Genomic DNA, 10,964 nt, shown 5'->3' on the forward strand with positions numbered 1-10,964 from the left:
TTCTAGGGTGTCACTCAAACTATGACTTTTCAATACCGAATTTAAGAAATTAAAACGCACGTCTGCTACAGATTTGATTTAATTTTCTAAAAATAAATCACTGCAAACTTACCCTTTAATCCGGATTGTTTCCTCAAAGTCCATTCCATTGGCACTAACACACACACACTAACCGCAATCATTAGTCACCGAATTTAAAATTTAAACCGAAAAATTTAGATTTAATTGAGCACACGTCCGTTCGCGACAACGGCAAGTAACAAACTGAATAAATTGAACGAAACGGCACAATACACAATAATTTAAATAAACCGCCTCACCTCGCTTCGCCTCGCCTCCTGCTCCCGCTACCCATCTGACCCGTGCCGCTGCTCGCTGTCGACTGAAGCGCTCTCGCCGCCTGCGCCGCACACCTAACCTCGGGACACGTCACGGATGTGACGTCACTAAGTCTAAAACAAGTCATTACCAGAAATATTCACTGGAAAAATTCGTCAAATTTAGAAACATTTGTACACAGAATTATTTAAAATAGAACAGCATTGATCTAAAAAAATTAATTATGACAAATGTATTTGCCTATAAACGTCTAAAATTATAAAAGTTTCGCATGCAGTCAATGGAAAAATAAAAATGCATGTTTTTATTTAAACAGAAACTGGCAATGTGAAATTTTGGTGCGAAAATTAGTGGTATCGCAATGCGTATAGCCACATTGTTTGTTTGTTTCGTTTTGTTGAAAATTCGGTAGGTTCCAAAAGTAGGGTTATGTTGTCACCCGAAAATGACAAAATTTACACTTTTATGAATTTTGTCTCCATCTCTGCCCTTTCAGAGCGTTATGATAGGATATTTAGGGTCGAAATCTCTACCTTTATTCTGTGCTATTGCCAGATAAGGACAAAAGTTCAGAAAGTAGGGTTAGGGTGTATTATGCTCTCTTCTGAAGTGTTAAATTTTAACTTTAATGTTTTTTGTGTGTTTTCCTGCTCTTCTAGAGCGCTATTAATTATTATTGAACATGTTTAAGGACAGACAAATCTACCTTGAGTCAACGACATAAATTTCAGTGAGATTTATTGAAAAATGCACTTCTCGTGTCAACCTTTTCATGAAAAAGGGTGTTTAAACGTTTATAAAGGGTATGTTAACGTGTGTTGTTAACTTTACCACGTAATAAAACATAAAGTATAACTTGGTAATTTTTTACTTTAACTACTTCTGGATTTGCAAGCTGAAACTTACACCAAACGATTCCTCTGAGTGCCCTGATGACCGTACACTATGAATTTTCTTGTGCAAATTGAAAATAACATTAGAAAAATAATTTTTATTTTCACTCACTTTTTACTTGAATCACCATTTTTGTTGATTTTAATTTGAGTTTATTTTTTATAATATCACGTTAATTTTTATTATTATAGTGGATCAAAGTGTCGTCTTTAGGTTAGACTATTGCCTACTATCGGTTAGGAACAACATGATCTCCAAAAATATAACGTAGTAATGAGCTCCAGAAGGTTTACGTAGATAGGTGCGTTTTTCCCAAAAGTGAGTTTTTTGAGATCGAACCGCAAGTGAGTCACACTGCGAGGAGACTCCCATAGACAGAAGTTGCAAACATAAGGTGCCAGACCGGTGCCAGTTTGGCTGATTGCAAGTATGTCTTTATCATCGATTCGGTGACGACTATTAGTTTCGTAAACTTAATGGATTTAATAAATATCTTTAACATTAAATGTGATCGTGTCATGTTGGGTAAAATTCTTCCATCTGTGCTGTCTGTGCATCCACCTTTTCAAATACAATTAAGAAATTTTCATAATAATTGTATTTGATAAGGTATTGGCATCATTTTGACGTGAGCAAAAATTAAAAAAATATAAAGTAATCGGAATTATTTTAAATTCGCGCCATTTTTAGTACGTGATGATGCGGCTAGATGGCTTCAGCTAGGAATTCATTGCCAACCATTATGTTCCGCTTCTATAAAAGTGTTATTCTAGGAACATAACCTATAAGTGTAAACAAATCACCCATTTCAGAAAATTAGGTTATGTTAATTGTTGGTTAAAAAAAACGTTTCAAATTTATTTACTGTGTGTGTACTTAAACGCTAAAATGTTGAATAACGAAACAGACAGTTTTATGGTAAGTTTACCGGTAATTTATGTAATGCAGATACCATTTATTTGATTAGAATCGCGTCCGGCGAGCCCTGACGCTCCCTATCAGAGCCCGATGTGCCGAACTAACCGTGTTATTTGATCGGGGAAGCACCTTAGATTTGCAGAATTTTTTCCCCCTACTAATCGACAACATATTCGGGCCGCAAGGCACAGTAAGTTGGGGCTTACGTGTAGCCAGAGATGTTAATGAGGATTTCCGACAACTGGAGCATTTTTTATCGCCTTGTGGACCTGTCTTTAAGTTAATTTATACACTTCTCAAAGATCCATCTGCTAAATACGATTTTCCGGTAATGTATTTACCTGTACGTGTTTCACAAAATCGTGAAGCAATTTTTGTGACCTCTTGAACTTTTGTAGGTTAAGGTACAACAGATACTGGAAAATGCCCAGTTACACCCGTTTTATGCAGATATTGTTCATGTTAATCCGCAGACCAAACACGTGATTTCATTATTATTGAGTAAGACTTTTGTGTTTGTTTGATTGAATGTTATTTGATTATTTTTTTAAGACCCTTTTGATTATTATATGTTTCATTTTGCGTATCATTTGATCAATCCTTGGCACCAAAGATCGGGGTCTGTTTTAACTACACAACAACAAGCGTCGTGGAATACGGTTTATTATGTGTTATGCTGCGATTATATGCTTCACTTTTTACCAACCACTCCTGGGGCTACAGTCTTGCCTGCGATTTATTATAATGGGAAAAATCCAATCCAGCCGCTGCAACAAATGAAGTAAGAATTTTGTTTATATTTTTTTCCATAAATAGAGCGGAGTAGAGATGGAAGTTGTTTTAAATTTAACTAGTTCATTAGTTGTCTGAAAAAGACAGAAACGTTGAGCATCAAAAGTCGGGAAAAACTGACGACTTTTTCAAAAAACTACAATCTAAAGCACAAACTTGAGATAAAACTATAAAAAATAGCGTCTACTATTTCTTAAAACACTGTGATGTTGTTTAAACATACAAGAAAAATGTAAGAACAGTTGGGGTCCCAAAAAAGTTTAAAATCTTTTAAATGACGGATTAGTTTCATTTGCTTCCAAGTTTAATTGTTATTAAAAGATTTCCCCAATTTAATTGTGTCTTACCTGTCTTTCAGACTGTATTATCATTTTATTTTCGTTACATTGTAATAGTTGTTTTTCACTTTTATTAAAGTTTTTTTTAACAAGTGGCAAAATGTTGTCATGTTGGTATTTATGAGAACTACTACCCACTAATTATTTAATGGTTTTTAGGTTGGTAACGTAAATAAATGAGCACATTCTTATTATTTAACAAACTGTAATACAGGTGTGCCAGCGTGTTGGTAAAGTTTATTATTCATCTTTAAATGTTAGAAAAGTAAAAAACATTCCTTCAGTCGTAGATACTAACCTCCTGCCTTATCTATAATTATTTTTAAATATCACAGGTTGTTTCTGAAATGACTTACAATACAAAGTTGTGATTTTTTAAATGAAACACCCTATATTTTTTGCATTTTTGGACGTAGCTTTTAAATCTAATGATTTTGACCTAAACTTTTATTGATCAATTTTGCTTATTTTTTGAAATAATCTAGTTTTTCTAACAAAAACATGCTTTTTTAAATTTCTTACTCAAAAACTAAGATTCCTAGAAATGTGGGACTTTTACCATTTAAAGAAGAATGTTCAAACCTTAAGGATATAACTTTTTTTAGCTCACTCCAATCAAGAAAATAAAGAAATTAAGAAGGTTGTTAAAGGTTGAATAATTTATAATTTTAAATGGAACACCTTATTTTTTATTTTTGCATTTTTAAATTGTGTATTTAAAAACAATAACAGTTTAGTGTCTGTTGCTGATAACTCAAAAGATATTTAACTTAAAACATTAAAAGAATCATTAAAAATTATTAACTAACGTATATTAATCATTTTTTACAGTAAAATAATTACAATTTTAATAGTGGAGTGTTATACTAAAAAATGAAAATTTTCATATGGATACAATAAAATAGGAATTTTTATTTTTTTATTTTAACCAAAGCTCTACCGTTTTTGAGAAAAATAATTGAAAATAATTTTTATCTTTTGACACTGTCCAAATTTACAGTTTTTCTCCTGTATAAAGGAAGTTTTGACAACTGATATTTCTCATTTTGATACGTCAGATTTTTTTAACAAATTTAAAGCAATTTTAAGCCTCGTTTTCACTCGTGGTTTAATATTCCACTCGTGAAATAAAGCGTCCGATTTACAACTATTAGTAATAATATATTAAAAAACAAGTTTTATAAGACCGGTCTTAAAGCATGAATTTATTTTCAAAAACCAGTGGTGTTAGAAAGTGTTTTTGTTGGAAAAAATAAAATACATCAAAAACTAAGCAAAATCGATCAATAAAAGTTTAAATCAAAATCATTAGTTTTAAAACTTACATCCGAAAATGTAAAAAATATAGTGTTCCTTTAAAAAAACATAAGTTTGTATTGTAACTCATTTCAGAAACACTCAGTATATTTGAAAATAATTTTAGGTGAGGCAGGGGATTAGTGTCTACTGCTGAATTTTTACTTTTCTAACATTTAAAGATGAATAATGGACTTTACCAACTCGCTGGGACACCCCGTATATTAACTGTAGTGTACAAAGTGAACTTATACGCATAAACTATGTATTTAGTTGAATGTCTTCGTGTCATTATCGCCTTTATTTCTTGCCTTTTAATGTAAAATTTGTGTACTACAAAAGTACTCCAAAAATTATGTTCAGAATTTTGGGTTTGTTAGTTGTTTCAAAACCCCGAAACAAATGTTTAAATGCAATTTCAACCATTGAATGTGTTTAGAAATTTTCTGAACACTTGTGTTTGAAAAACATAATTTTAATGCTATTTAAGAGGCAAAGTGCAAATCCACAAAATATGATAAAAATCTTTAGAATAACTCGCTTAATTGAAAAATACAAAAAAACATAGCTTTCCATTTAAAATAACCAAGTTGATGTTTTATGTCAGTATGACTAGAACATCCACTAACTTAAAATATTTCGACCTCTTACTTGAATGTCTTCTGCAACTTAACCATGATCCATGTTATGGCAAATTTTAGATCTCCAGTTGGCTCAAAACTGCTAAACTCGTCTCTTTTAAATAAATCAGTTGAGGAGTATTCGTTTCCCCAAAACTTGGGTCGCCATCCGCGAAACCAAATATGGAGGAGCGAAACGGTTTTGACCGTTTTCATAGACATGTGGTTGAATAACGACCAAATCAGCCAACCGACCAATCAAATTAACAGTTCGTTTAACTCTTCTCCAGTTCCGGTACGACACTCTTACCTTCTTTAAATTACTAGCTTTGATCACACATTTCTTTGCAGCGATTGTTACAATATACGGAACTCCCAACATCGGAATACATGCGAATAATCCGTGTTTTAATAAAGCAATTGCATGCGTTTTCAGCAAGTGCCAAAATCGATGACACTCACATGTGTGAATTGAAAAAAATTGCGATTCCAATGGTTGAGGGAAAATTTTACATTTTTTTGCGAAACTTGATACACAGGTGGCCATTGGATGGCTCCTTCAGGTTACTGTTAGAACTGTGGTTGACTTATATTCAGCCTTGGAGATATCCTCCCGATGCCACGCAAGCCGACCTGTACGTAATTATTTAATTGCGATTGATTTTGCACCGTTTATTACAGAAAAAAACAAAATCTCGATGCTGAGGACGCTATGACCACCGCGCCTCCAACAGTTGGTCGCGAATATTTGCCCTTTATTGCGGAAAATTTACTGATTTATGTTGTGATATTTCAACAGTTGCTTCCCAGGTTTACTAGAGTGGATCTAGTGAGCCCTAAAATGTCCGTCATGTTGTACAGAATTAGTAAAGTAATGCGATTTTCAAGTCATGTAAGTCGAACCAACATCGCTTTTTTAGGTCTTTAATCAGCCGAATTTGGCCTCACTTCTCAAAGAAATTGAACAGTCGATTGAAAATAACCACTCGCCTTCGCACTCTTACAGCAGCCATTGGCTGTCTAATTTACCGCCTTTGAACCCGACCAGTAACTGGTGCACTAATACTTCCCTAAATTCGTCAAATATATGGCCAATAAATACTTCCATGATCAGTGAGACGGGTTTTAATTCGCCAAGGGGGTCGAATTTTACGACCGATGCTAACAGTTCGACTTTTATGAACAGTTTATTGGGAGATAAAAAGTGGTCGGCGATTGTAAAGCAACGAATTTATGAATTGGAAGGACCTTCGTTTTGTTATAAACCGTTGTTTTCAGTTCCGCCAGCTCCAGAGGTGGGCGAGAAACGTAATTGAATTACAGGTTTCTGTATTTTTGTGTTTTTATTTTTAAAGGTGTATGAATTAGTTATACAAATTAAGAGATCAATCAGTGTGGCGCAAGAGTTGGTACAAATAAGAAAACAGGAGGAACAAGAACACAGTGTCAGCTTTTTCGACTTTCTGAGAATTTTTTACGATACGCCAACAACCACTGACGAATTTAGCTTAAATGAACGGTTGAAGGTTCCTGAATATTTGGATAAGTCCCTAGACCACTTGAAGCAACTGTTCCAATTATCAGAGGTACGTAATTATTTATTGATCGAACATTTTTTAATATGTAGTTGAACATTGTGATCGAAATCATGTATTAACATTTTTTTTTCCGCTTTCTATATTTTGATCTTTTAATATTTTTATAGGTATACCATTCCATTGATTAATTACTAATTAGTCAAAAGCAAATTACAAACACTCCGCATTAAAAGTAGTACCGCACCAAATTTTATGTTACAGCACATTTAACAGCCATTGTAGATTTTGAAAAAAGATTAAAAGTTCTCGAATACACTAGTTTCAATATGTGCATAAATATATAAAATTTTACAATAGTGTGTATTCTGAATGAAACCGTTAAAGTTATATAAGTTATGTAGTTATATAAGTGCCGATAATCGTTGTCGATATAGTAATAACCAATAACATTCCTAGATTTTCGATTTTACGAAAAAAAATTTGTTTTTGTTTGTAAAATTTAATACAAAACACAAACTGAAATAGAAGAATAACGTAGTAGACTAAGAAGTTAATTTACCTTGTTTTGTCAATAATATTCAAATTTACGCTAATTTTTATAATTCTAGTTCAGCGGTTCTCAAAATTTAGGACTTTAATTTCAGAACGATTTTTTGGGAAAACTATGCATTTTTGATTTACATAAATTTTGCTTAATCCATTTGTCTTGCCATTCTCTATCTGACTTTAAATTTTTAATCAAACATTCCCTAACACTGTATATTTAGGGTATTTTGAAAATTTTTCGATTTAGGCAAAGCTGAGTACTCCCTGCACAGTGAAAGACCAGAGGCACCTTTCTCAAAAAGAAAAATCTTATTTAAGACTGACGTTTTTCTACACAAGGTTGTGTCAATAAAAAATATTTATACTTGAAGTTATTGGCTTTCCTTTTAGTTTGTTCTCTGGAGCCGTTGTTTTGATATTTAAATTTGATAGACAACGTTGCCAATGTAAAATTTCAAATTTAGCAACAAGGATTGCAGTCTTTAATAGTCACCCGGTGTCTGTGATGATGACACAACCTCTAGATTAGAAAATATTGAGACGATGTGCCTGTAATTACTTACCAATCCTATATTAGGTGTTTCAAAACTATAAAATCGCCAGCGTTGTAATTTACAGAATTATTTTTTTAAATAAGATTGATAAAATTGTGAAAATAAAATACCGACAATCGCGTTTTAGGGCTCTTTTTAGTTTTTGTTTTCTAAAACTGTTTTGTCGTTGGTTCGTATTTAGACATTTTTTTGCTAATTATACGTACGAGTATATTCTGATTTTTGCAGAAAACTAAACCTTACAGTCTGACACTAATTACATTAAAATTTATAAAGCACTTTTTAGGTCTTTAATAAGGTTTTTGATTTCCTCACTATACTCATGCTTTGACGAATCATTTTTTGGCAAAACGTTTGTCAGATTTTTCTAATTTTTGTGGAAAAGAGTGCTTATAAAAAACGCATTTTTTTATTTTCTCGAAACATCTTGTCAGATTTTTCTGATTTTTGTGGAAAGCAGTGCTTATAAAAAACGCCTTTTTTATTTTCTCGAAACATCTTGTCTAATTTTTCTGATTTTTGGCCGAAAACTGACCTTGTCAAAAATGCCTGCAACTATTTTAAAAAAAATTGTGAACCGAAAATTACTTTTTAGGGGTTTTATAAGTTTTTTGTTTTTCTGGAATTTTTTTCTGAGTTTTGCAGAAATAAAGCTTATCCATGGGCCTTCGATTGCAAAGAGATAGTGAATTAACAATAACTTCTTTGTAATGAAGTCTTTATTATAGCATTTAAAAGAACATGATAAAGTCACTGTTGGTACCTAAATTTTATAAAAGTGGGGAGCAAAATTTGAAGGGCACATGTCAAACATTTTGTTATTTATGTATAACAGAACCATAAACTTAAAAAAAATACTTTTTACAAAAAAATTTAATGATTTCTAAATACGGACCTTTCAGGTTTAATTTTTGTAATAACAAAGTGATGAAATGGGAAAGAAAGACAAACTGATTAAAGCAAATGGGATTCAAAGTTGGAAAAAATATTTTGATCATTTTATTTGGTAGAAAAGTACCTATTTCAACACTTCAAACGCGATTTTATCAAAATCTCTAGAATGGGATTTGTTGCCCAGTGGTACGTATTTATATTTATTTTTATGTTGTTGGTGACATTTTAAGCCTTCTTTTTAATATCTGAATCCTTGATTATAATAGTTATTTATTTAATGAGTTTGAGTGTAAATCGGACGCTTTATTTCACGAGTGGATTTTTAAACCACGAGTGAAAACGAGTGGTTTATCATCCACGAGGCGAAATAAATGAACCGATTTACACAAAAACGAGTTGAATACAACATTTTATTCTTCGAAATAGACTCAGCAAGGCTTAAAATTGCTTTAAATTTGTTAAAAATAATCTGACGTTTCGTACTGAGAAATGCCAAACAGTTGTCAAAACTTCCTTACACAGGAGAAAAACCGTAAATTTTGACAGTGTCGAAGAATAAACACTATTTTAAAACACCCTTCCCACAGCAACGCGTTTTAAATTAATGCTTTCACTATTTTAAAAGACGCTTCTCATAGCAACGTGTTTTAAATTAAAATGTTTCAACAAAAAAAATTTGAATAACACTCATACGAAAACGCTTAAAGTTTTCGCATACGCTCGTTGCATATCGACAGCCTTCGGACTTTAAGCTTGTGTTTTCGCTCTTATATTATTAGTAACTATTTAAAAATTAAAAACTAGGTACCCGAATCCGAGCCGGACACATCAGTGCTCACAAATTCCGGTTCAAGCGGTTTGGAAATTTCCAATGATTTCAAATTTCTCACTCCGGAGCGGGTCAGAGAACGAATGAAGAAAATCAAATATGAAGGAGACCCCGATTTACATCCGATCCGAACGATGGAAATAGCATTTTTAGTTCGAATGTTGTACCAACTGTCTCTTCAAATAAACGAAAATGTAAATAGTGCGGTTTGTTGCGATTTGTGTTTTGAAGCGTTGTTTTCAGTTCCGGCAAAAGTTCTGCCAATTGTACTACGATCAGACGTATTGGGGACGTTTGTCGAGGCAACTTTTGTGCCCTCCTCTCACAATCTATAAATATGATAAAACCAAACCTGGCTCTCCGAGGGTTAGTATGGAGTTACCGCCGAGAGTTAGTTTGAGGTATTTCGCAAGTTATCACTTTTGGACTTATTTAATGATCGGGTGGATTGTTGCCGTTACGTTAGGTTATGGTTTGCCAGTTTATTTGTTATTTGCTTTTTTTATTGTTCTGTTGTATAAATGTATAAGAGCCATCGCTAGTAATCCTGTCAGGCATAATTATCCAACGGAAGGGTTCGGAAATATTAGTTTCGATGACTCTTTTTAAACGCTTACATTAATAAACAATAAATAAATACATTTAGTTTTAATATTCTTGGTCTTTTTTGATGTTACCTACTACCTAGAAACTTCTTCAGAGAACTTCCCCCACCACTGTCTTCTTTCTGTACCAAATCATTATCCTCTTCCTCTTTGTAGAGACAGGTTAACTTTCTTTATCAAACTAGTTCAAACTCCCTAATTAATGAAATCATCTCGGAGTTCTGTATAGGGTTGTGCATTTTGGATTCCCGAATATCAGACATCTAACCACTATAAATATCTATAATCTATGCATCTAACTAAGAGGTTTATAGGAAAACGAGTGACACATTCTCCGTAAAATAAAATTTTATTGACAGGCGATTGCCTGTATGATTGATTATACAGTGTGGAATTTTTAACTGGAATAAAATTCATAACTTGGATATAAGCAATTTTAGTAAAAATTCTAGAAACAGGTCGCTTTTTGTTTTTTCTTGCGCATCGTTTGGTTGATAGGGTTTTTGTTTATCTGCTGTCAAAACTGCACAGCCACCTCCATCTTTTCATTTCTCCATCGTAAACCTGACACACCAAAACTTTTATTTAAAAAAACAACGTGTTTCAACCACAAAGTGGCCATCCTCAGGTGATATTATACACTGTATACATTGACCACCTTATGGTCGAAAAGTTTGATGGATTAGGCTTAGATATGCGTTTTTGCCCATTCCTCCCACACCAAGTAAATCCAACAGGAAACAGTCCAAATGACCAATGTCGATGGTAAACAGTCTGACGTGATAAAAGGCGACCTTTAAA

The 10,964-nt window shown here is 32.9% G+C and overlaps 1 protein-coding gene across 1 annotated transcript; it reads left to right on the top strand.

The window, feature by feature from the left end:
- Positions 1-1,962: 1,962 nt before the first annotated feature.
- On the top strand, positions 1,963-10,210 carry LOC654894 (uncharacterized protein). The gene is made up of 11 exons (XM_008199723.3): positions 1,963-2,151; positions 2,201-2,494; positions 2,550-2,652; positions 2,704-2,932; positions 5,279-5,492; positions 5,549-5,832; positions 5,879-6,068; positions 6,118-6,492; positions 6,553-6,783; positions 9,534-9,752; positions 9,802-10,210. The coding sequence occupies exons 1-11, from the start codon at positions 2,122-2,124 to the stop codon at positions 10,165-10,167; spliced, it is 2,535 nt and encodes an 844-aa protein (XP_008197945.1). The 5' UTR covers positions 1,963-2,121; the 3' UTR covers positions 10,168-10,210.
- The last annotated feature ends 754 nt before the right edge of the window (positions 10,211-10,964 follow it).

Source organism: Tribolium castaneum, chromosome 2 (genome assembly GCF_031307605.1).
Source record: "Tribolium castaneum strain GA2 chromosome 2, icTriCast1.1, whole genome shotgun sequence".
NCBI classification, from domain to species: Eukaryota; Metazoa; Arthropoda; class Insecta; order Coleoptera; family Tenebrionidae; genus Tribolium; species Tribolium castaneum.

Coding starts and splice junctions, on each gene's coding strand:
- LOC654894 (XM_008199723.3), top strand. CDS start 2,122: ATGTTGAATAACGAAACAGACAGTTTTATG. Junction 5,493..5,548: donor TTAACTCTTCTCCAGTTCCG/GTACGACACTCT, acceptor ATTTCTTTGCAG/CGATTGTTACAATATACGGA. Junction 6,784..9,533: donor AACTGTTCCAATTATCAGAG/GTACGTAATTAT, acceptor ATTAAAAACTAG/GTACCCGAATCCGAGCCGGA.